At 44.2% G+C, this 26,820-nt stretch overlaps 1 protein-coding gene across 2 annotated transcripts in view; it reads right to left on the reverse strand.

Moving 5' to 3' along the window:
• The window catches only part of PIEZO2 (piezo type mechanosensitive ion channel component 2), a 470,115-nt gene that overhangs the window by 385,310 nt on the left and 57,985 nt on the right, over positions 1 to 26,820 (reverse strand). For both annotated transcript variants that reach the window (XM_047090354.1, XM_047090353.1), the window contains exon 2: positions 3,267 to 3,362. In XM_047090354.1, the coding sequence (XP_046946310.1) occupies positions 3,267 to 3,362 (96 nt within the window). The remainder of the gene's footprint in view (positions 1 to 3,266; positions 3,363 to 26,820) is intronic.

The raw sequence follows: 26,820 nt of genomic DNA on the forward strand, positions 1-26,820 counted from the left end.
AAACCGATGTGGGCTCAAACTCATGAACCACGAGATCATGACCTGAGCTGAGCTCAAGAGTCAGACGCTTAACCCACCGAGCCACCCAGACACCCCTGTTGACTCTTTTTTTTTTTTTTTTTACAGTTTTTTAAGTTTATTTATTTAAGAGAGACAGAGACAGTGTGAGCAGGGGAGCGGCAGAGAGAGGGGGAGAGAATCCTAAGCAGGCTCCGCACCGTCAGCACAGAGCCTGATGCCCGATGTGGGGCTCAAACCCACGAAATCGTGAGGCCGGGAACTAAGCCACAGAAACACCCTCCAAGCTGCAACCCTGAAACGCTCCACCTGCTTGTCCCTCTATGGATACACTTAGAGGAAACATAATCACACAAGAGTGAAAGAAATCCAACAGACCAAATGCAGGGCACGGGGTCACGCGGTAACTTTTACACGTCAGCACCATGCTTCCAGTCTAGGGGGTCCACGTCATTACGTGGTCCCTGCAATGCGCACAGACGCCTTTGGCTCCGGGGGCAATCCAAACTCACTTGTGGCTTCAGGCAGACAGTCTGCGAGCAGGCAGCACAGAGGCTGCTGACAGTTCTTTCAGTTTGACAACGTGCTCTCCTACCGATTCATGAGAAACGTAGGTGAACGCGAATTTGGAGGTCCGAGCATGTCGGAGCCTGACTCTTCCTGAAAAACCACACTGTGGTCACTCTGCCAGACCCACCACTGCTTGTGTCTATGCCACGTCGGCTTGCAGGTCCCGGACCACGCACCGCCAGAAATGCCCAGTGTGCGTATCTCCAAACACAGACTTTAGAAATGTCTGGATTGTGAGCCCTGCACGTTCAGAAAAAAATGTGTGGGGTATCCTCGCCTAGAGACCCTCTGTGTCTCCATAAACAAACAAACAAATAAATAAGTGAGGTTACTGTATCTGAATATCAGTCCTGTGTCTTAGCTCCTTGGTCCTGAAGTGCAGGAAAGAGGAAAGTACTCACAACAGTGCTTCCCTATACTAGCTGCACAGATGCCTGTGGGTTTCCGTTTCAAGCCCAGTGCCTCCCTCTCTCCCATTAGGAGCAGCACCAGCAGACGTGCGTGCTGATCATGCTTTGCCTGGGCACCGACCTTGCAACATTTTGTGAATTTGGGATATTTCTTTACATAGAGAAGAACGGCTTTTTGCTTTTGATTTCATGCTTCACCTCCTGACAGTGTCAGTCCCTGGTGCACCAGGTAGAAACATTGGGCCGATTGTCCCGCGCTTCTGAAATAGTCGCATGACCACCCCTGCAGAGACTGAGGCAACTCGACAGAAAGCAGGGCTGGTTAGTTGGGAAGAAGGCAAAGCCAGGCACTGTCATCTAAGTATGAAGGGAAAAAATTCCAGTTACCTGATTTTCAGATAAAACCATAAGGAGATACCTTGATATAAAAGTAACAGATCATTTAATTGAACATATACAGGTACTCCTTTTTTATTTTTTTTAATGTTTATTTATTTTTGAGAGACAGAGAGAGAGACGGGTATGAGCGGGGGAGGGCAGAGAGAGAGAGCGAGACACAGAATCAGAAGCAGGCTCCAGGCTCCGAGCTCTCAGCACAGAGCCCGACATGGGGCTTGAACTCACAAACCATGAGATCATGACCTGACCCGAAGTCAGACGCTTAACGGACTGAGCCAGCCAGGTGCCCCAGGTACTCATTTTTAAAGCACTTGTTTCTGAATGTGTATGATACCCCCCCTTTTTTTTTTTTTTAAACATGAGCTCCAGGCCAAGCCATGAAATACAAGTTGCCTGTATGTTATAACCTTGGTTCTGAGGCCAGAAATTACTCTGTTTCAATGTCTTCGTTTATGTTGAACTGTAGGAATGAGGCAAGAGTGGGTGTGGTCCCCTGAACAAGGGATCTTGAGGTTTGATAAGGATTATGCTTGCACTCACTTTTCTCTAGCTCTTCGTCACTTGTTGTAGTAAGGATTTAAGTGACTTCGAAGAGCCCTTACTTAGGGGGGCACCTGAGTGGCTCAGTCAGTTAAGCATCTGACTCTTGATTTCAGTTTAGGTCATGATCTCACGGTTCGTCAGTTCGAGCCCCACATCGGCTCTGGGCTGTCAGTGAGAGATTCTCTTTCTCTCTCTCTCTCTCTCTCTCTTTCTCTCTCTGCCCCTCTCCCACTCTCATGTGCTCTCTGTCTCAAAATAAATAAGTAAACTTAAAAAAAAACCAAGAGTGGTTACTCCGGTTCTCCCTCAGGCAGGAAAGTCAACACGGCGTCTGCAGTCCTCACTATTCAGATGAAGAATCATAATATGCATTATAAATGCAATAGTTCAGGAAAGACAGAGCCATTATTTGCTGTACTGCATACACCAAGTCGTCCCCTCTTTTCCTGAAGACTCACAAGTTGATAAGTTGGCGGCAGTGACCAATGGCCCTTCCCGCACCACCCTGTTGGTTGGGCCAAACACAACTTCCTTTTTTTTCCATGTTAATATACAGCCATCTCACCTGAGACACTGGGCACAGTCTTTATTTCTGACGGTATTGTTTGGAAAAATTGACCTGGTGTGGTTTAATGTTTATACTTGTGGAAGAACTTCAAATATGGAAACTCAGAAGGCAGACCATGCCTCCTAATTTGAACCTCAGAAGAAATCGTCACATTCTTTTCTATGCCTTCAGATTCTTGCAGGGCAATGGGAAATGGATCCAAAATTTTGCAGCAACATGCTTGAGAAACCCTCCCCCAGACTCAGATTACTCTCTTCCAGTACTTGATTGAGGCATATGGAAGAGATCTCAGCTGATGTATAAACAAGTCATGACCGGGACCCGGCCTCCTACCCAGTACTCCTGCTACGTGGCTTGGAAATGTGAAGACGGTGCTCTGCCTCCTTTCCACTTGCCACCACATTCTCCCCAGCAATCCAACATGCAAAGCGTGTGCCAATGTTGCTCCACCCTCTGCCTTATTTTGTTGAAAATACCCTGAGTTCACCTTAACCAGCCAGAATGTTCCAGATACACTGCAAGCGTACCAACGAAGACCGACTTGGGAACTTGTGGGGGAGGATAGCTCTGTAAATGACAAAAACGTGTCACCAACCAGCTCCACGCTACTCAACTTGCAGCTGCTCAAACACTTGACGCCCGCTCCCAACGGGACCAGCACGACACACAGACAGCATCTCTCGTATCGGATAAAGACAGACCCAGAAGCCCAGCGAAATGCATTCCGACCTCAGCAGAGAACAGCACAAGTCTCTTACCTTGCATCGTTGCTTTTGTTGGTTCCGAGAACAGGGGGATGAGCAAGAGGTAGATGAGGTAGACAAAGGAGAGCCCATTGTACCGGAACGCACACGCTGCGGTTGGGAAGAGAAATGAGAGGGAGAGCGTCATTAACAATGGCAGGCTGATGGGACCAGGGTGCACAGGGCCTGCGTGGGTGACCGCATCAGCCGTCGCTAGATCAAATGGCGACCTAAGCAGATAAGTCAATTAGGAAGTAAAAATTCAGCCTTTCTTCTGTGTTCCTCACTCTGTCGAGCACCATTAGAAATGCAGAATTAAAACGCATGATCCTTGCTCTTAAAATCTACCCAGGAAGGCAGCACCCACATACCTGAATGCAGTCCATAAATGAGTCATAAATTAAGCTGGAGAAATTAACATTGCTACAGAAATATAGAGGCAACGGGATTGGGGAGGGTTTGGGATGCGCGGGGAAGGTTTTTCCATGGAAGAGAGGAGACAGAAGAGACACACAACAGAAGGATATTTGGTAAACGCTCCATGGCAGGGCTTTACACAAATTTTCTCATTTAATCCTCATTTTATGAGTAGGAACAGTCAGGCTCAGAAAGACTCAACCGCTCACCTGAATCTCCCAACTAGGATTTGACCGAGTTAGAGTTAAGCTCAGACCTGCCAGGCTCCCGACCCTACGCTCTTTCTTCTGCATCGCTTATCTGACACACAGAACTCCAACGACTGGCTCCAGTGCGTGCCTTAGCTCTCCAGGTTCCCATTTCCCCATCTGTGAGGCACACATGATAACTGTCTCTAACTCACTGACTCATTATGAGGGATAAATAGAAAGATATAATATGATAATACCTATGGCTCAGCGTCTTATACCCCGGAGGCCCTCAAAAACATGAGCATTTATCGTATCATCCTCATTATTATCCAGGGAGAAGAAAGTGTGCAGTGTTCCATGCAGAAAGAAAATGAGCACATTATAGCAATAAGAAATAAATTTACTGGCTGACTAAAGAAAAACTAAAGACGAGAAGGACTGAATATGAACCTGTGAGGTGAGGAAATCTGTTTAATGATTACACAGATGGAAACATGTTGGAATGAAAGTTGGGAGGAGAGAAAATAGAAGGCAGTGGACTATGGAGTTGATGTTAGTACATAACCATAATAACAATTATTACTATTAAATAATAATAATGATGATGATGATGATGATGATGATGATCTGGTGACTGTGTGAGAAATTTGGACTGGGAGAGAGTGAAACTGAAAAGTTGTGGTAATTGGGGAATAAATGAGGATTCCAGACAGAGCAGTGATGACAGCAAGTTTAAAAAGCAGCAGATGGAATAAAAAAGCATTTTGTAAAATAAATATGGAGAGGTGTGAAGAGAAATTATACAACAGTGACTCCAAGGCTTGTAACCCAGGCAATGATAAGGATTACTGCCATGGAGAAAAGTGATTTAAGAAGTGGTAAGTTTAGGGGCGTCTGGGTGGCTCAGTTGGTTAAGTGTCCAACTTCGGCTCAGGTCATGACCGCACGGTTCATGAGTTTGAGCCCCACACTGGGCTCTTTGCTGTCAGCACAGAGCCTGCTTCGGATCCTCTGTACCCCTTTCTGTTCCTCCTCTGTTTGTTCTCTCTCTCTCTCTCTCTCTCTCTCTCTCTCTCTCTCTCTCAAAATAAATAAACTTTAAAAAATATGAGTTTACCTTTAGACAAACTCACAGAATTAAATCACAGGGTGGAGACCAGATGGAAACAGCCAGTCGTTAGCATGGACAGCATCCTTGCTTAGCGCTCTAGGGGGAAAGGGAGCTGCAGCCTGAGCAAAGTGTTCGCAGAAATGACAAGAAAGGAAAGATTCTCCCAAGGCAAGAGCAATGGACAGATGTACACAAGACAGAAGCATCTGCCCCGACTGCTGCCTGCATATGGGGTAAAGATGGAGGGGAAACTGGCAGGTATGCAAGAAAAAAAAGCGGCAGAAAATTTAGGACAGACATGAGAAAATCCAGGAAGGTCCAGTTTCACAAGAGAACAAGTGTTCACGAAAAAGTTCACTACGACAGAGAGGTGAATTGATCACCAGCAAGGATGTCTTCGAAGGTCTCTGAAGGAGGAGGTCGTCACATGGAAATGCAAGAGAAGCACTGTTGTAACCAAGAAGTAGGAAACGAGAAGGGCAGTCCGGGGGGGGGTCAGGAGACCCCGAGAGGATTGAGTAGGGGAGACATGGCACGGGCAAGGCCTGGGTGCCCTTGGTCAGAGGGTGGAGCATCTGGAACCACAGGACAATCCAGTGTGGGATGCACATTGGGACTCACAAACATGGTTCCCACACAGGGAGACCAGATCCAGGAGGGCTGATCTTGAGACAGAATTTGAACAGCAGGAGCATGGCATAGGCCAGCCCCCAGCCCTCGCTTCTGGTGGCTTACTCTAGAGTCCAGCAATCAGCGGCAGAGTAGGGCAAAGTGAGGGATGGTATCCTAAGGAAAGGAGGAATTCAGAAAACGTGCTTTTTCATTCCAAAAGAATCGCGCACATATTTGTAGCTGTTTACACCATCACTGACATTCCTAATCTCCTTTATGGAAAGACCCAAAGCAGGAATAAACTTTCACACTATTGATGGGGCTGATAGGAAAATATATAAATGGGACAATGTAAAGGAATAAAAACATATGCTTGAATTGGCTTTCTAGATTGTTTTTCCTTCTGTCTCTTATTTCTCATCCACAGTTGAAGCTCCTTAAAAACAATTCAAAGACATTTGGTTATTCATTCAGCTAACAAATATTTATTGAGCGTGTACTATGTGCCGGGACCCCCAAAGATCCTCCTCTGCCTTTGGGAACTCACATTTTGGTGAGGAGACGTATGAGGAACAACAAACACAAGGTCAACCACCAGAAACGGTGGAAAACAAGCACTATGTGAAGAGGAAGTCAGCAGGGAAAGGGGGTAGGTGAGGCAGGTGAGCCAGCTGACCGAGTCTTCCGTGGGAGAGGGTGCCGGGGCGGGGACTTGGAGCAGAAGCGGGCGCGGCCTGGCTGACCCGCCCCAGAGTGTTCCACAGGGCGCCAGTGTGCCAGCAGAGTCCTGGATGGGGCCAGACCGGGTGCACCTTGCAAGGAAGGGATCAGAAGACACTGGCTGTCACTCTGAGATGTCAGTTCTGTGCCGTTTCTCACCCTCAGTTCCAGGCTGCAAGCCCAGCTCCTGCCTACGCCCGTGGCTCTGTGCCTCAGTTCACACCCTGCGTGCTGCGCCGCTGCCCAGCTAAAGAGCCAGCACCCTCCATATGCTGCTTCCTGCCTGCAGGCTTCGCCCGCATCCCTCCCTCCGACCGCAACACCTTCCCATCCTTCCTCCACCAAGCATCTTGCCACGTGGCTTACGTGTGTCCTCCTCTGGCTCATCGCCCATGTCCACAGCCTCCCAAACAGGTGCATTTCACCCCCTGGTGCCTCTCCCAGGTCACTTCTCATTCAGCGTCGCACACATCAGTACAGATGCCTGTGACCACCTCTGCTGTCTCCAGGGTCCCGTGCACAGGGGGTGCTCAGACCCACGAGAATCACGAAAAGTGCAGAAATGAATGAAATGGAATGGAAAAGACGTGAGGGCATCCAGAAAGAGAAGCAGGCTATCCAAGTGTGCAGCCTGCCCGGCAGCAGAAACACACCACAATGGACATTTAAATAAAAACATCACAATTGACATTTACACAACCGTAAACAAAATACACATCTAAACAACTGGAACATTTCTTTCTTTTCAGCCCTACCCTAGGGGGTTTGTCCATGTTCATTAGTATTGTGCAGCAAAATTACCCATTCCTGAGTATTTCTGGGGGAAAAACTCAAGTAGAATTCACTTTAACGAGCACTCACAGTGACTTATCCGCTGTGAATGTGTCTCATAATAGCTTACAAAAATGTGCTTGCTATGTGTCAAGCCCTGACGTGTGCACTCCATGCACACTGACCATATGATTACCATGCCCCTTTCACAGGGACTGTTATTACTCTCTCTCTACACACGAAAAACCAGGAAGTGCAGGTAAGTAACCAGGCTGAGGATTGAGCCGGGGAGTCTAGTCCCCGAGGCTGCACAATCATTAGGAAGCATCTCGGCCTCACGATGGCTCCATGCCGTCACCTGGCTATCCCGTCCCCTGGCTATCCCGTCCCCAGTTAACCGTCAGGGGCTCAGTGAGCCAGAGCCTTCCCTCCACAGGATGATAAACGCTCTGCATGTATCAGTCTTGCTGTTTCAGTTTTATAACCTCACTCTGTCAGGTTTCCAATTATGCATAGTGGAAATGTGTATACTGGGGACATTCCCCAAGACTGACTGTGGAGGGGGAGAAAGGAGACCGCTGTTGGGGTCTCGCATCACAGCCTTTGGTAACCACTATTCACAGCTAAGTCCGAAGACCTTAAGGAGAGGACAAGGACAATGGTCCCCCGTAATGGCCACCTCCTGGTTGTCATGCCCATATGTAATCCCCTGCTTCTGAATATGGGCTAGAGCCAGTGACTCCCCGTGAAGAGAGACAGTAAAAGTATCCTGCTACCACTTGGTGGCTTCTATTCTGGGTGCCCCTCTGCCTCTCCCCTTGCTCACCAGGCATGTGGCAAGGGGCTGAAGTCTCCAGCCAGCAGCCAGCCCTCTCCGGCCAGCAGCCACGCGAGTTAGCTTGGAGGCAGCTCATCTGGAGACCGTGACCTCACCCCCACCCCCCACCCCGCCTTGACTGCAGCCTTGTGAGACAGCCTGCACCACATGCGGAGCCACACCTGGGTTCCTGACTCCCAGAAACTCTCAGATAGTTTGAGATGCTAAATACCTAGGCAATTTGTATGCATTAAGAGATACCCACACTTAAAAATCAAGCCACTTCTAAAAATCCAACTTCATTTATTTTTGTCTGAAATTATCCCATTTGACTGATGACAGTGGCCCAACAAGGTGAATTCCCTGCTTTATTTTTTTGTGTAAAGTTGCTATCCAGGAGCTCACCCAAGCTGCTGGGGACTCTGAATGACATTTCCTTTCTTTTTTTTTTTTTTAATGTTTATTTTTTGAGACTGAGAGAGAGAGAGAGAGAGAGAGAGAGAGAGAGAGCATGAGCGGGAGAGAAGCAGAGAGAAAGAATGACACAGAATCCGAAGCAGGCTCCAGGCTCCTGAGCAGTCAGTACACAGCCAGACACAGGGCTTGAACTCACGAACCGTGAGGTCGTGACCTGAGCTGAAGTCGGACACTTAACGGACTGAACCACCCAGGCACCCCTAAATGACATTTCTAAGTGAGTTATCCCCATCAAGCGCAAAATGTGCCTTTGAACTTGCTGAGGCAGCACATGTGAGCTAGAAAAGCCTTAGAAGGCAAAGAGCAATCGCTCCTTCATCAAGCATGATGTTGCCTTTGTTCAGGAGCACATGTGCAACTCTTCGTAATGAGCTCTTGTGTTCTGTCTGCACTGTGTTCCAGATACCCCGCACCTCTCTTGGACAGTCAAGACACCTGGACCTCTGCCCTCTGCCTCAAGAACTTTACTGTTGATAGTACAATTTTTTTTTGAAATTGCTCAAAGGAGAAAGATTCTTTGCTTTGGCTAAGAATGTACTACAGTTTCCACTATTCCTACCTGGTTTTAATGACCCAGAATTATATGGAACCCCCCCCCCAAAAGGGTGACAACGGTTGACAGGAATTTCCCAAACAAAAGACCTTGCCAGGCCTAGAGGGCCCACAATTACAAACCAGGAGTCAACAAGTTATCAAGTGAAGTGGTTTATAAATGCGAATACCATCGTTTGAACTGTAAACAATTGAACTTGCCTCATTAAGGAACTTCATTTTGTAAAGATCAAAGTTGGCAAGCAGTTTTGGGAAAACTCTCCCAACAGGAAATGATTGGACTTTGACAATTCATCAAAATGAGAAGGGGAAAAATCTGTTGCAAGTATGAAATTGTTAAGATGACCACACAACATTATTTTAAATTTATTTTTATTTTTTTAATGTTTATTTATTTTTGAGAGAGAGAGAGACAGAGTGCAAGTGGGGGAGGGGCAGAGAGAGAGAGGGAGACACAGAATCCAAAGAGGCTCTGAGCCAACAGCACAGAGCCCGACGCGGGGCCTGAACTCACGGACTGTGAGATCATGACCAGTGAGATCATGACCCGAGTTGAAGTCAGATGCCCAACTGACTGAGCCACCCAGGTACCCCTGTCATGCAACATTTATAAAAATACTTGATTGCAGTTTGTGTACAGATCTTCCTCGACTTACAGTGGGGTTACGTCCCAATGAAACCAAAGTAAGATGAAAATGATAGTCTAAAATGTATTAATACACCTAACCTACTGAACGTCATAGCTCAGCCCAGACTGCCTTAAACGTGCGAAGGACACTTACTTTTTTGTAACGTTTATTCATTTTTTGATAGAGACAGAGCGTGAGTGGGGGAGGGTCAGAGAGAGAGGGAGACACAGAATCTGAAATAGGCTTCAGGCTCTGAGCTGTCAGCCCAGAGCCCGATGTGGGGCTCAAACTCATGGACCGTGAGATCATGACCTGAGCCGAAGTCGGATGGACTGTGAGATCATGACCTGAGCCGAAGTCGGACGCCCAACCGACTGAGCCACCCAGGCGCCCCGAAGGACACTTACTTTAGCCTACAATTAAAGGAATCATCTGACACAAGCCAATTTTATAATCAAGTGTTGAATCGCTGGTGCAACTGACTGAATACTGTACTGAAAGTGACAAACACAATGGCTGTCTGGATATAGAATGGCAAGAATGTAAGTCTTACGGCTACTGACCCTCGTACCCAGTGTGGTGAACGGGGAGCAGCGGCTGCTACCACCCAGCATCGTGGGAGAACATTGCACTGCAGGCCGCCAGCCCAAATTCCAAGTTCAAAATACAGTTTCTACTGAATGCATATTGCTTTTGTCCAATCATCCGCCGAAAGGCGGGACCATCTGTATAATAATTTCCCCTTGACTACAATATGATCGCGGAGAGGTTTAGGCAACTTTAATTTACCCTTCCATAATAGTTGAAGGCAATAATTTTAGATTATGTTATTAAAGGTAAGGGCTCACAGAGTTGAATTTTTAGCCAGATGTGATCTACTTCCTTCATACCCTGTAGCAAAGCCAAACAGCATCTCACTATTGATGGCCTCGGAGACAATGCTTTAAATGTTTAGAATCTCCATTTCAACTAAGTACATTCTAAATGCTCTTTATTGCCTCAAGGAGTTTTGTTTATTTTAACAGTTGCCAGAGCAGTAGAAACACAGTATTCAGAACAAGCAACTTCAGCACCAAGTGACAAAAGAGTTCTGTCCATTCAGTGATTCCAGAAATTTTTTGTTGGTTCGTACTTTTAATATTTTTTCCTTCTCCGCTCTGGAGCATTTAATTGCTTTTAAAAGGATGTCCTCTCAAAATCCTGGTTATTTTATTTTTAAAAAATGACAACAAGAGAATCAGCTGCAAGTATTTACAATGGAGCGGGGAAAAAAATTAAACAATGGTAGATTTTTCCTAAGGAAAGCTATCAAAGAAGAGGGACAGGAAAAAGGCTGTTATGTCACCTGATTCATTGTCTATTTGTGTAGAATTCTTTTTCCCATTATACACTCCTGTGTCTTAGATCCGGTTAAAGTTATAAATGTCTCAAGTAGTGATGCTTTAGAACTGAGAGGCAGGACCCAGTTCTTCCCGTTTCCTTTATGTCTGACCTCCACGTCCACAAGAGGCTGGACAAGGCTGGGACAAGAACACCTTCCTTCAGAAAGGTTCAAAAATATTTCATCAAGAAAGATGCTACCAGGGGCGCCTGAGTGGCTCAGTCAGTTAAACGTCCGACTTCAGCTCAGGTCATGATCTTGCGGTCCAGGAGTTTAAACCCCGCATCAGGTTCTGTGCTGACAGCTAAGAGCCTGGAGCCTGCTTCGGATTCTGTGTCTTCCTCTCTCTGCCCCTTCCCTGCTCACACTCTGTCTCTGTCTCTCTCTGTCAAAAATAAATAAACATTAAAAAAAAAAAAGAAAGATGCTACCAAAAGGTCTCTCTCCCCCTACAGGTCAGAAAGGCAAGACATATGCTTGCATACTTATTCTTATCATGTAACACCTGCATTATCTCCTTTCTGCACACCATAAGAATGTTCATACATGTGTACCACAAAAAGCTAATAGAAATCATTTTCAAATAATAGAATATGCTGTCACATTTGGGGATAGTCCCTATATTTTAACATTGTCCAGAGATGTATGAAAGCTGACTTCGTTCCACGGAGTTCGTCAGTACAGTCCTGAATCCATCAATCAGGTATTTGTCACACTTCAAGAAATAGAAATATCTCACCACAAAAAAAAAAAAGAAATGGAATTACATGACATGATGAAGGTGTTACCTAACACTACAGTGGTCATCATTTTGCAATATTTAAGTGTATCAAATCAATACAATATATACCTTTAAACTTATACAATAGTTATATGTCAATATATCTCAGAAAAACTAGAAGAGCAATATTATACTGTACATTAATTTCATTAAAGAAGTCAGTTAAAAGAATGTAATTTTAGAATAAAGCATCAAAGAAAATAAGACTTTTACATGGTAATGGATTGCAAGGTCTTAGAATCAAATTGTAGTAGCAGAAAATCATAACCATTACTCAGTTTGCTAAAATTTAAAGCCAGTTTAAGGAAAAATCAGGTGAAAGCATCTCATTTATAAAGGATAGAAGCCTTGGGGCGCCTGGGTGGCTCAGTCGGTTGAGCGTCCGACTTCGGCTCAGGTCACGATCTCGCAGTCCGTGAGTTCGAGCCCCGCGTCAGGCTCTGGGCTGATGGCTCGGAGCCTGGAGCCTGCTTCCGATTCTGTGTCTCCCTCTCTCTCTGCCCCTCCCCCGTTCATGCTCTGTCTCTCTCTGTCTCAAAAATAAATAAACGTTAAAAAAAATAAAAATAAAGGATAGAAGCCTTTGGTATGAGTTTTCTACTTAACTCAAAACAACCTGGGGTGCTATCTCTAAAACATAAGCTGAACCAGATGGTCACTAAAATCTTAGTTGGATTTTTTTTTTTTGGCCTCTGAATTTAAACATTCATTGCCTTTTAAATTATTAAGAGGTAGGATTCTGTTTTATTTTTTAATTAATTTAATACATAGCAAATATTACTAACAGTATTAAAAGCTTAACTTGGGGTGCTTGGATGGCTCAATCGGTTAAGCCTCCAACTTTGGCTCAGGTCATGATCTCTCAGTTCGTGAGTTCAAGGCCTGCATCAGGCTCTAGCCTGAAGCCTGCTTCAGATTCTGTGTGTCCCTCTTTCTCTGCCCCTTCCCTGCTCACCCTCTCTCAAAAATAGATAAACATTTAAAAAAAAATTCTAAGTTTAACTGAGTTTTCTAAACACATCCTGATTGATTATACAGTTGGCATAAAACGAATTCTAAAGACTATGGTGCTTTTTCCTTGTTTATAAATATCTTTGAACCTATTATTCACCATTTTATAAGTTTACCCACAGAAAGTTGTCATATTTAAAATACAAATCCTTCCGCTCAAGCTTGACCTTGCTCACCCCTCCTCACGTGAGAGAATAACAGCACAGATTGTCTCCTGTATTTGCGAATGAAACAAAACAAAGCTTTTATGAATGAATTTGCGAATGAAACGTGTTGCCACGTTTACTAAATCACTCCCCTTTCTTCATACACACATTTATTCACAAGGACGGAAAGTACCTTTTAACTCCATCTTGATGCACCTCTGTGTAACTAAACACTTTACAAAGCTATGGATCATTCTACCTCTCTAGCAGACTGTGACTAGCAGAATGTAGACCCTCTTCTAGGGTTTCAAATTATTGATTGCAATGAAGACTTAACCTGTAAAAAGATTATTTGTAAGAATTTAAAACTTATTGTGCTCAGTAAAAACTATTTTTTAAGTTTATTTATTTATTTATTTATTTATTTATTTATTTAGAGAGAATATGAGCAGGGGAGGGGCAGAGAGAGAGGAAGAGAGAGAATCCCAAGTAGGCTCCGAGCTATCAGCACAGAGTTCGATGCAGGGCTTGAACCCACAAACCATGAGATCATGACCTGAGCCAAAACCAAGAGTCAGATGCTTAACCAACTGAGCCATCCAGGTGCCCCAAACACTGTTTTTAAATAAGAGTGCTGATTATCACTCATGCCTAATTTTATATTAACTTTTCACTTCCAGTTTTTGACTTCTAATTAACTCTGTCTTTATGAACTCAATCTTATTTTTAATTAATGCTACTTTTCTGTAATTTTCCCAAAAGTTAAAACTTCTCTTCCTAAAAAATATAAATTCTACTATATTACAAATTTACTGTAGCTGGGCTTTTACATCATTGGTCCTCTGAAAAAACTAAGAAGTGCTTAGGAACCTAATGATAAAGCAAAGTTCCTTACTGGACTTTGCTTAGATTTGTTAACAAGTTTACTTTTACAGACTCATCGAGACTTCACGTTTGGAAATTTACCCTCCATCTATGTGGATATCAGCATCTCTAAAGTACTAGGTTGAACCACTGAACTTGATATGCCACTGATGTTTAAATATTAGTAAGTTCTCATGATTCAAACCGTGTTACAAGTGGAGAATAAACATCATTTCCATTTCAGAAATAAGAGAATCAGCCACAGTGCTATTCTATGTATAAACCACTTGAGACAAGTATGGAAAAGGGGGACAGCCAGGGCTGGAACATAGGTATAGGCATGTATAAAAAGTAGGTTTGTGTAAGTGGCAGTGACTTTTTAATAACAGGGTTAATTTACTACCTCCTACGGTTCCTTTTTTGAAAGATTTAGTAAAGTAAGATTTTTTGTGTGTAGGCTTTCACCATAGGCTGTAGAACAGTCTGGATTATTCTCAGTAGCATTCTTCCTGGACTGACATGTGCACTCACACAAGAAGAAATCAATGAGTTCATGTTTCTTTCATCCTCAGCACACGATGCTGCTCAGAGCTATATCTTGTTTGACAACTAATAAGGCTGAAAACTGATGAAAGATAACCATTTTTATCTTGATAAATTTACTCTGACATCCTGCCTGCTTCCTCCTGGGAACACCTTCTTCTCTGACATATATGGAGCTATTGCTATTGCCTTCAAATATTTCTGTTGCCTGAGAAGCAGACACACCTTTCGTGGCACCGATTCAGCTCTCGACCATGTCTGGGCTTTATGCTTATGATACCACATGAATGAGGGCAGCCTCCGGCCACGGTGTCAAACCATCGCTCCCAGAACAACATCCAAAACAGCAATGGATTAGCCTCTTCTGCCAGATCTCTTTGCTCTGTATGCAGGATCTTTGACCTTGGATTTAGTCCCTTCCTCATCGCTCCAAATGCCGATTGCACGCAAAGTCTGTGTCACTGACAAAGGAGTAGGTACAAAAGAATCCTTACAGAGACTTCTAGGCTTGCCCACCCAACCACATCCCACTCCCCAGACTGCCTTGGCCTTTTCCACTCTCTGCCTTACTACCCTTCTTTTCATCATATACCACATCCTCCTGCCTTATGAAATTAAATAGTTTAAAACTCGTTGACAGGCTGCTCTATTTGGAGAAATAGAGTAACAATTCCAGTAACATGGTTAAGCTGACTCTGTTTCCATCAGCTCTCGGCCTTGACCCGATAAAGCATTTGATTGTTGGCCAATAGATAAAGAAGTCTTGGATCTCCTAAGTTTCCAGGCATAAGATGACATTTGACCCTTCCTGACCCATTGTTATGCCCCATTATTTACGAGATGATCCACAATGTGTCAGAACTTTCCCCAGAGTCCCCTCAGATGAGACTGTTTGGGTATCTTGGTCTATCTCCCAAATGCAGGTATGACTCATGAGCCATTGTGAGGCTCAGCTGGGTGGTTCATATCAAAATTCTGCAGAGGTCGGGTTACCTCTACAAATGCGTTTGCTAAGTCACTTGGTAATATTTCATTGAAAGATAGGGAGGTCGCAGACCCTGCCACCATTACCTATGTCTTGCAAAGGCTCTAAGCAACAATGCACTCTCTTAAATATGCCTCCATTCCAGCTAGAGCCCCCTATTAGCCATTCCCCAAACCTGCATATCACCAGGCCCTTGGCCACTTTGGAACAGGGGCTCCTTCCTGTTCATTACTCTATTTCCACTTTCTATTCCTAAACACAGTATGCATGCAGTAACTATTTACTGAAAGAGCAAATAAAAAAAGCACAGCCCCCGCTTGGGATTCTCTCTCTCTCCCTCTCTCTGTCCCTCACCTGCTCGCGCACGCGTGGTCTTCTCTTTCCCTCTCTCCCTCTCAAAATTGACTTTAAAAAACGGGCAGGAAATTTGCAAAATGAAACGTACGTGATTTGGGGTGAATCACACAATGGCCAATAAGTCACCCCCAACCACTCCATCAGTAATAACTAGTGTAGTAAGCCAACTAAACCTTCGTAGCAACAACTGAAGTAGGAGGGCAAGGGCAGGGAAACAGAGATTAGGAGCTCTCACTACCTTCCACTGAAATCCTGAGGTGGCTTGGTATTTTTAAATAGGCTTGCCCTTCCTTGGCACAAATGGATCCTGAAGAACAAATGATCCTTCTTGGTCTTGTCTCAGGAAAAAAAAAAAAAAAAAATCAGTTTCTGTGTTTTTTTTTTTTCCCTCAGCTATCATCTGGAACCTGTTAACTTCTGTTAACTTTTGCAGCAGATTGCCTAGAAATACAACCGGGACGGTAAAGGAAAGCAAACTCCAACTTTCTTCTTCCTACTCATTTTCTTTAGCAAAACACCCTGGGGCCCCCAAGTCCCTCCCCCCAAGTCCTCTTCCAGACTGCAATAATGGGGGGCATTTCAAAGGAGAAAAAGCACAATTTGGTCCTAGTAAATTATATTCAACTCCTCTACCAGCATGTAGGAATGTGGAAACACATGGGAATGAATCCATCCATCTGTAGCGTCCTGTGAATCAGAGGTGACCCTTTCTGTCACAGACGTCAGTCACCAGAGTGGCTGTCACCTCCTTCACTCTGCAGAACTCCTTCAGGTGAGCCCAGCAACCTGCTCTACCTGCCCGCCCCCCGCCATTCACAACCGGAGGGTCCAGCCCAGACCAGTCTTTTTTCTTCCTGTTCCTTCCTGACCAGCAGCTGGTGCAAGGCCAGTCCTCTCCCTCAGGAAAATCTGAATACGATCACTTTACGGGTGAAGAGTATGAGGCAGACTGACTTCAATATTTTAACTTTATTTCATGTCTAGCTACTCTCAAAAGCTAATCTGTTGTGTTTTATTACAAGATGGCAGTATTTTTTTTTTTTTTTTATTCAATTAGTAGCTGGGACCAGGGTTTCTCTTAGAAAAAGAACTGTATTTGTTTGGACATTTTGTGTGATAGATTCTTGGGTTTGAATGGGAGATCCCGAGGATTCCAGGAAAGGGCACAAAGGCTCTCCTAGACGGGGTTTCAGAAAAGGAGAGAGATTAGAAAGAGAACCCTGAGCATGGAAGTGAAGCCACTCAGCTGTGTACGCCTTGCAGGACACGGTGTGACCTCCTCCTAGGAAACAGGGGACTCATAAAGCCTCCGTGCAAAGCACCTAAAAGAATCGCACCTTGCATCCGACTTGACATGACGCAGAACTGAGGCAAGCCACAGATATAGGAAGCCCCCAGGCAGAAAGACTTGGGGAATTTTGCAGAAATCATCCTCAGAGAGCTCTGGGCTCTCACAGGCCAAGCAACTGGGGCTCAGGGGACAGGGAAGCTTCATTTGACAGCCACTGTATATGTCTTTGCTACCAAATAACCAGTCTGCATAGTCCATTTTTTATTAAAAAGCCAATCAATTCAATTAGGAGAAAGAGGAGGTAAAAAAGGGAATGGTAGTTATTTGATATCTGATGTAATTAATTTTCTCTTCATAACCGTTTGGTGAATCAATCATATCTTAAAGAGCATTTGCCAGGTTCTGGGGAAAATAATTTGCTAGAGCTGTTCAGGTTACAAAGCTTTATCTCATTTGATACATCCTACAGTCCTGTGAAGTAGGAATTGTTAACACTCCTTTTCAGAGAGCACATATCCCACAAGGGTTAGGACGTCGAGCCAGAACTCAAACCTTGGATTCCAGAAGCTTTCCTTCATTCACACTGGCCATCCATCACGATGGGGACCCACCCACAGTGAGTTTGTCCCGTGGACTTCCTCCTTTCTCATCCCTCCCCTCGAATGCACAGGGTTTGGGTTTGGCTGCCCATGTGATTTAATTTTACTTACTCTTAGAGGCCTACACCCTACTTTTTTGACTGTTTTATCTAATGAGACCCCGATCCTAATAATTTGAGATGGCGGAAACTCCGCTAAGACATCACTCCGCTAGCAAATGTGACCTTCCCCAGGTCCCGTTTTCCAGAAATCAGGTTTCAGAGGGAATGGGGTGCAAGGCTCCCAGAATCATCTTTCTAGGATATAAATGTGAACACCCCCTTCCCTTGCCTTAAACTAGCTGTGGGATAAGAGTAATGACAATTATTAGTTATATACATTTTGTATCATCTATCACTCATCCTGATGTTAGAGACTCGACATCATCTGGTTCTTCCGTTGGTCTGTTTCCCCCAGAATGAAGTCGCCACACAGCAGTTGCTAAGTAAATGAGTCAATGACAGAATGAACCCACACGTGAGTATATTTTTTATCTGCACAAAGTCCCGTGCTGTACTGTCATTTTCTTTTAAAGATGAACACGATAGGACTCTCAAAGGATCTCGTGCCCTAAGTCATGTCAGTAACCAGAAGACAACAGAACAAGAATCAAAACTGGCTCAACCTCTCAATTTCAGACTTCTTGCTTCCTTATACTGACTCTTCATCCACAACGGTCCACACCCTCTAAAATCTGGACAACCCCTCTCAGCCTCAGGCCTCCCCATGCCACAAACTCCAGTCACCTGCCTGCTTTTCCTGAAATACCCAAAAGTTTTCATTCCTCCTTTCTTTCTGATGGGATGTCGAGTTTCCTGGAAAGCCCCTCCTCTTCCTTCCCTTTCAAATGTATCTGGTGAAACCAGAAGCTGGCTAAGCTTCTCCACCCCAGCCTCCCACACACCCGCCCTGACCTAGCGGGGTTCTTACACACACCTTTAAATCTTTAAACCATTTCCTGGTCATAAACGATGAGCCAGTACTCCTAGCTTGATAAATTATGAATCTCCTACCCTTCCTTCTTCCTGAGCCCCTCTTCCCTTCTCTATTAAAGCTGCAATTTCCTAGACCTTAATGGCAGGCTAAATATGGAACAACACACATCACTATGAAAATATGGGAAACTTAAATCTCACTTGAATTATAATGCTTACTAGAACACACATAAAAAAAGTAGGGAGGAAGAAAGGAAAGGTGTGGGGAGGGAGGGAGAGGAAAGGCATATTTCCCATAATGAAAACCTTAATGGTATATGTGGTGATCTGAGCCCTGTGAAGTACCCAGGACAAAGACTATAAATGATTCCCTTATACTCTCAGCATCTAGTACAACTTCCTGGCATGGAGTGAGCGACCAACAAATATATGTTGTATTGAATTGGATTGACAGGACATATAAGAAAATAGTATTTATTATCATATACACAGATTTTTGAAGATTGAGAGTATGTCAACAGTGGGAAATGTTTTAAAAACATTTTTGTTTTAATGTTTTAAATACATTATTATGCCTGTTCTCGTGTCATGAAAACTCGGTATGGAATCCCTAACAACAGGTTAAAGAGACTGACAAGTAAGTGGAAAAAATAAGTAAGAGGAAAACTTGATATTATTATAAAATACCCAACAATAAGAACAAATTCACAAACCTGCCAGAAATTATTCTGAAGGAAGTGATCAACGTGCAAAACACAATCATGTGGTGATAATGGATCCCTGTTTATCCAGCTAAACTTTTTTATAATACAAAAGTTGAGGCAAATAAATAATTCAAGTTTTTTTTTTAATGGGAAGAATTTTTTTAGGGTGAAGAAGCTGAAAATGTCACATTTAAGAGAAGTAGGATTTTTCATTCAAAATTGCACCTCAATCTCCAAGGTTTTTCTTCTCAGGGAATAACGTAAGTCTTGTGTGTTTTGGATAACAATGACTGACAATCCCATCTGTAGCATGGCAGGAAGTTGGCCAAACCCATCAGTGTCCCTTCCCACCCTGAGGCTGTCAGAGCGGATGAGTTAGCACAGGGCCAAACTACCTTCTCCGCAGGCAGAATCCTGTGTCTGTGCATAAGCATCTCTCCTCCAAGCAATACTCTTGGTCATTATTCACCGTAATGTAAATATATTTATCTGACTCTAGATAATAAAAGTGTTTTTCCTCTGCAAATAAATAAGAACATGGGGCTGGTGTTCAAGGAGGGTATAACCTTGACGTACAGTGACAAGAGAACAGCTTTATGCTCTGGGGCTTTCTATGAACGCTGATGATTTTATTCCCACTTTGTCTACGTACCTCCTCACATCCCCTAAAAAATACTGTGCTCACCTTCTCTTCTGCACTCTTTCTACAACTTTTCTCCAAGAGTGCATAACCCCCCCCCCCACCCTGCCCTAACAGGTTTGCATTTGTGCTTCTGTCTAGCGACATAAAGTCCTTTTTTTTTGTTAATTAAAAAAAATTTTTTTTAATTTATTTATTTTTGAGAGAGACAGTGTGTGAGCGGGAAAGGGGCAGAGAGAGAGGGAGATGCAGAATCCGAAGCAGGCTCCAGGCTCTGAGCTAGCAGCCCGGAGCCTGACGCAGGGCTTGAACTCACAAACCATGATCATGATATGAGCCCAAGTTGGCCACTTACCCGACTGAGCCATCCAGCCGCCCCCAGCTACATGAAGTCTTGAGCTTCCTCCCAGGGAGGCCCCTCCAGGGTCGGAAGCAAGGTGTGGCAACAGGAGGAGGGCTTGCCATGCAGCCCAGAGACTCCTGCGTGCTGGTTCCTTCTGCCTTTCCACCTATTCCCTTCTGAGCACACTGAAACCCTCAGGCACGACAACCTGCTGGCAACTGCCATTGCTGTTGCTTCTTTTCTGGCTTTCTCTTTGCCTTTGTGTTAAAACATACTGCCTCCTGTGTCGTCTTCTTAATCACTCAAGTATCTCATTCAGAAAGTCATCTCTTGAACCCTCCATGCTGAACGAGGCACTTCCTTGGCTGTGTTCCCATGAGGCCTTGTACAGACTCGTACGTGTACCCAACACTTGAATTATTTGGTTGCAAGTCTTCCCCTGACCCACAAAACTGTAAGCACCCAAAGGCATCAACTATGTCCTATTTGTTCCCGTATCCCTGGGGACTTAACACAGACGGTCCTGAAAGCAACACGTGAGAGCAGAATTCTAAGACAATTAGAATAATGAAGAACTCTCACTCTGATGCTCTTACAATAACTGCTTGGTTGAGGAAATTTAGATGAAATGAAGTGCTAGGACCCACACCCTTATATGAGAAGTCCAGAACATTCTCTGCGACTGTCTAGTCATTGGATTTCCATACTCAGCAAGACTTCTTCGTCTCTACAGAGCAGACATTAGAAATGTTCATGGGAGAACCTTAAAGCTCCTGGCAGACTCACAGAGAACTGTATTGAGAAGTTTTGCTGTATTCTAATTTTCTTTCCTCTTTGATCCGTAGCGTAATCAATTTATGCTTTACCATATGTATTGTTTCCTAGCTACAAATACATAAGGCCATGTCAACCAAGGACCTAGTGGACCACAGGTGGTACCCTCAAACCAGGCAACTAAAGTGTAAAGCAGGGGCCATATCCAGTAGGGTAGTCTGGGTTACAAAAAGGTATAAAGGATTGCAGGGGCACCTGGGTGGCTCAGTCGGTTAAGCCTCTGACTTCGGCTCAAGTCATGACCTCTTGTGAGTCACGAGCCCTTGTGAGTTCGAGCCCTGCATCAGGCTCTGTGCTGACAGCTCAGAGCCTGGGGCCTGCTTCGAGTCTCCCTCTCTCTCTCTGTCCCTACCCCCACTCACACTCTGTCTCTCTCTCAAAAATAAATAGAAACATTAAAAAAAAAAAAAAAAAGGATTGCAGAGAACCAGAGTGCCCTCAACAGTGGGCACTCTCTCCTCCTGCCCTCCGGCCCCTTGCCAGTGCTGCTCACTGGCCAAACAAAGCCAGAATGGCAAGGGCTTGACTAGTCCATGCGGGGCAGCCTCCGGTGCCCTCAAGGGTGCCTTGAGGTCTGGAGGAGTAAATGGGAAATTTCCAACATCGCGACCAATGTCCACTGAGACGAGCAAGTACCAAGAAACAGACTGCCTATGGGAATCAGCCAGGTAACTCTACAAATAACATTTAATTTGATTTAGTTATCATAGAAACTGTGCTCCTGATATACTGTTTGTAAATCAATAACAGCCATTATTAGCTGGCCTAGTGTTAACGATATGTGCACATGTGTGTATCGTCTTCACTGGTCAGGGGTCCTTACAACCGGCCACATGTCAGAATCTTCTGGGCAGTCCCATTCGCACTCACGGAGTCCAAATCTGCAGCAGTCGTGCCTCAACAACTACACTTTTCCCAAGTATTCCAGGAAGTTTGGGTGTGCATGATGGATGACCACCCCTGTAAACTCTCAGCGCGTAATTCGTCTTAATGCATCTTGATAATAGAATGCTGAACAGGATACACTGAGGATCTCCCTAGTAAGACTTAAAACCTGCTGTTGGATTGAACTAAAACAGAACACAATGTATACTCGAACATTTGCAATAGAAAAGCCATAACTGAATTTAAGAAATCATTCACTTCATCAAGAGGTAAGAATCCAAAGCAGTGAGGGGCACCTGGGTGGCTCAGTCGGTTGAGCCTCTGACTCTTGATCTCGGCACAGGTCATGATCTCACAGTTTGTGAGTTCGAGCCCTGCACTGGGCTCCTCTCTGACAGTGCAGAGCCTGCTTGGGATTCTGTCTCTCCTTCTCTCTGTCCCTCCCCTGCTCTCTCTCTCTCTCTCTCTAATTAAACTTAAAAAAAAAAAAAAAGAATCCAATGCAGTGAATTACCAACAGCCTCCATAACCTTCCAAGATGCCTTCCCATCCCAGGACTCTGCAAATAGTGGGTAAAGGATGTATGTACAATGCTTAACTGTCCAAACTCTTGTAATTTGTTTTAAGTGACAAGCTTATGGGCACCTGGGTGGCTCAGTCGGTTGAGCGTCCGACTTCGGCTCAGGTCGTGATCTCACAGTTCGTGGGTTCAAGCCCCGCATCGGGCTCTGTGCTGACAGCTCAGAGCCTGGAGCCTGTTTCAGATTCTGTGTCTCCCTCTCTCTCTGCCCCTCCCCTGTTCGCGCTCTGTCTCTGTCTCAAGAATAAATAAACATTAGAAAAATTAAAAAAAAAAAAAACTTTTTAAAAAAGAGACAAGCTCTGGGGCGCCTGGGTGGCGCAGTCGGTTAAGCGTCCGACTTCAGCCAGGTCACGATCTCGCGGTCCGTGAGTTCGAGCCCCGCGTCGGGCTCTGGGCTGATGGCTCAGAGCCTGGAGCCTGCTTCCGATTCTGTGTCTCCCTCTCTCTCTGCCCCTCCCCCGTTCATGCTCTGTCTCTCTCTGTCCCAAAAATAAATAAAAATAAAAAAATAAAAGAATAAAAAAACGTTGAAAAAAAAAGAGACAAGCTTATGTAACCAAATCTCAGGTGAAATGATGGGGCCGGGGGGAGGGGAGAACCATTCTTTTTTCGAGGAATAATAACCACCATCTAGCATTCTGGAACACCAACTGTGCACTAGGGACCCTGCCAAGTCCCTAGAAACTCCATCAGAGAACTTTCTAATTGGCACATGGTTTACTGACCTGATAGCACAAGAATGTTGACAGGTGGAAGGTACATCTCCCTCCTCAAATATTCTATTGATCAAGGAATGCTGCTGAGGTGCTTAGCGGGAGGAGGAGACGTTCTTTTCCATGTCTGCAGGGCCTGAGGAGTCAGTAGTGTTTCAAACCCAGAGGTGTCTGAGCTCTGTGCAAGGAGCATCTCCTGGCCTGGCCCTTCACTGCAACCTCCTTCTGGGCTCTGATCAAAATCCAGGCCATTTTAAGTCCTACAAAGAGAACCTACTGATCTCATAAGCTGTGGTCTCAAACGGTATCACAAAATCATGACAAAAGATGTCAAAAAACTTTCCAATGTCTCTTCTCATTCCATAAAAGAGAAGTGTGTGAAGGGTTTAATTTGAAATTCGAAAAGGGGCCTCGAGGTAACGCCCAGCCAGGAAGAGCCCTTCTGAAAGGCGCGGGATGGTGAGGCCAAGCAAGGAACCTAACGGTCCTGATGCCCAGATTCTGCCGCTTTGTGCCTCTTGTTCAGCTCAGCTTGCCAAGGTTCTTCTTTTCTATCGATTCTCCATTACAGAGCATCTGTAACGGCGCCTTTTCCTGGAAGAGACGGCAGAAGTCCCCTCTGACCTCTGATAAACAGTTACCTGCCATATCTGGCCTACCAGATTAAGTGCAAGGAAGCAAGGATGGTGGGGGGACGGGGGGGGGAGGGAGGTGGCACGGGGTGAGACAGGGGTGAGGGAAAAGGAGGTGCAAAACAGCAAAGGGGCAAATAAGGATTTATATTGGGCTTTAAGCTTGGAAATGGAAGTGAATGGGAGACCCTCAGTGCGGGCTGCACGAAATTCCACAAGCTAATGGCTTGACAATATCCACTGGCTAGGATGGCCAAACACCATGGAAACCTATTTTGGACCTGAAGGGACAGGGGCTCAGGGGAGAGGGGAGGGCAAGGGAAGTCAATTATTTCTAGGCAAATTGCCCAATATGCAAGCTTAAAGTATAAATACAAGGCAAAAAATAGATGCGCAACCATTTTATCTTTCCAATCAGAGTTTCACAACCACATCCCCTACTTCCTTTAAGAGTCTGTGCAGGACACATTCTTCTGTAAAAGGCCACACCACACATTTCCACAGGGAAGACACATTTGTTGACAAAGCCACAAATACAGGGACGCAGGGAGCCTCGCCAGCCTCTGTTTAAAATTAAATGTATGTAAAATGTCCCCTCGCCAGCCTCTGTTTAAAATTAAACAAGAAATATTAGCTAATAAATACAGAGGTATAGTGGGGAAATTACAGGAACGATTAAGTTTTGAACAGTGCCATTAATAAGGGATGCTTATATTGAAAACTTACTCCAAGACCGAAATGATTTAACAACTCATTTAGCAACTAACAACGCATTCGGTGTAAACGTTATTGGTTCTGTCATCTCATCTGCAGTGTAAGGATAAGAAGACTACCCATTTCATGGGTGACATGGGAGGGGTTAAATAAGATCTGAGCATGCCCACCAGGAAGGGCTGTGACCAGGAACACTGCACAAGTGTTTGGTTTGTTCGGGACGCCACGGCTGCTGTTGGAATCCTAGCACTCAATGTATTCTCTGGGATAAAGACCGGATAACTGCCAATCCTTGATTCAGCTCTCAGAATCAGGGATGAGGAACCAACCGGACACTGGCTTCCAAAGGTAGCAGCCCCAAATCAACAGCACAAAGCACATCTCACCCCGTCTGTCCGAGTCACAACTCAGACACAATCAGGGGAAGTTCCCCTTCCACCCCAACACCCTCCTAAAGCAGAACGTGTTCTGTCACCCTGTTCAGTAAAGGGTACAACAGCGGGTTTTCCCGTGCAGTAAGTGAAACACAGCCAGTGTTCCAATAAAAGACTCTTTGAGTATGTGGCAAATGTGGTTTTTGATGCAGGCTTAATGTCACTGAGAGAGGTGGCTAAAAAGTCAGCTTTCAAGAGGCTGCCTGGCACCTTGGCTGTAAAAAGAGATTTGAGGCTAGCGATTCATGGGGTATATTCCACTCCAAGATCAAAACACAGCATTTCAAACACTACTGATAAACGCAAAGAACTGGAAATAACAATAGGTTATATAGTTAAATATAGTTTAAAATATTAAGGAAATTCCAAATTACCAAATACTGTTCACCCATCTGAAATCATGTTAATAATGAACATTTACCAAGAGATTGCTAGATAAGTATAGAAATTACCAAAAATGTATAGCATATGATTATTTTATTAAGATATAAAAAGTTATACCTAAATCTTCTTTTTTTTTAAAAGCTAGGGTAAGGGAAGATAAAAATAATAGTAGTGGTAGTCATTACTCAGTAGGAGAAGACGATTGATTGGTATTCTGTTATTTACAGATTTCAGTCTATTTTTAGATTTCCTAGAATTAACATAGATTATTTTTGTAATCAGGAAAAGAAATTATTAATTAAAAAAATTTTTTTTAATCCCTATGAAAAAACCTAGACACGTTTTTTTCACAACCAAGAATAAACTTAACTGGGTGGGGCACACTGGATTCAACTTGGCATACTGAAAAAATGTGAACAAAAAGAGAATTGTAAAACCAGGAAAGGGATTCACAGATGAAGTTCAGTTTTTGTCCCGTAGTAATTGAGTAATTTTGCCTATATAATGAGGGTTGGAAGTGAGAAAATTATCGTGCACAGAGCTGCCATACCTGCCTTCCCCAACTCACAATTTTCACATACCTATCTTTTCAGCAAGTGGCAGACGTTCATATTTTCTCTTGCCTTTCCCTGTCGAAACCTAGCCTCAGAAAAAAATGGTTTCATATCTGTTTGAGGTATTGCTTAAGACCACACCATTCTCACTTACCCTAAGGCCTGATGTGCGTAAGGATTTACAATACTGAATGTTTGGAACCCAGGTCATTTGGTTTCCAAAAGATTTTCAAACCAGAGAATGATTTCTGGAAACATTCTAACTTTAGTAGTTTTACTTCTCAGTGATACATTGAAAAAATAATATGGAATAGGTCATTAAGTAGCTTAGGGGAAGACAGTAACTTTTCTCTTTGGTCTATAAGGTGACCTGCCATTTCCAGAAATGTTGTGTAGCCTAAATAAAGCAGGGCCACCATTTTGGGGCAGTGGCCAGTCCCACCACTCAAGCTGTTGCCCAACCAACACCTTCCATGGCAAACACTGTTGATCCAATATGAAGATCCCGAAAGAGTTCTAAAATCACTTCATCTTAACATATACAATTTAATGAACAAACACAATAACTAAATGTGGTTTAATTTTTTTTTTTCATCATTTTGTAACTTCATATGAATTCACCAAGAAGAAAACAAGCTTGCTCTGATGATGTCATTAGATGATTACAGTCAACTTAAGTTTGGGGCACTAGGTAGTCTCTTCTACAAAATTCTCCCTTTACAGATTCCGGGAAGATGCCAAAAAAATGGGTTTCTCTTTGGTATCAATCTACTCACTCAACATCTTAAACTACCTTAAAAGACACTTTAAAAGTTTTAAGTGCTCAGCATTTGTAGGCTAAATAAAAGGCTTCTCTCTGAGTGTAAGTACCTTGAAGGTAAAGAATATTGTTCATCCCCATACACTCAGCACCTGGCATA

Source organism: Lynx rufus, unplaced genomic scaffold (genome assembly GCF_022079265.1).
Source record: "Lynx rufus isolate CCGP_SWC_20201006 ecotype Redwood Valley unplaced genomic scaffold, mLynRuf1.p SCAF_29, whole genome shotgun sequence".
NCBI lineage: Eukaryota > Metazoa > Chordata > Mammalia > Carnivora > Felidae > Lynx > Lynx rufus.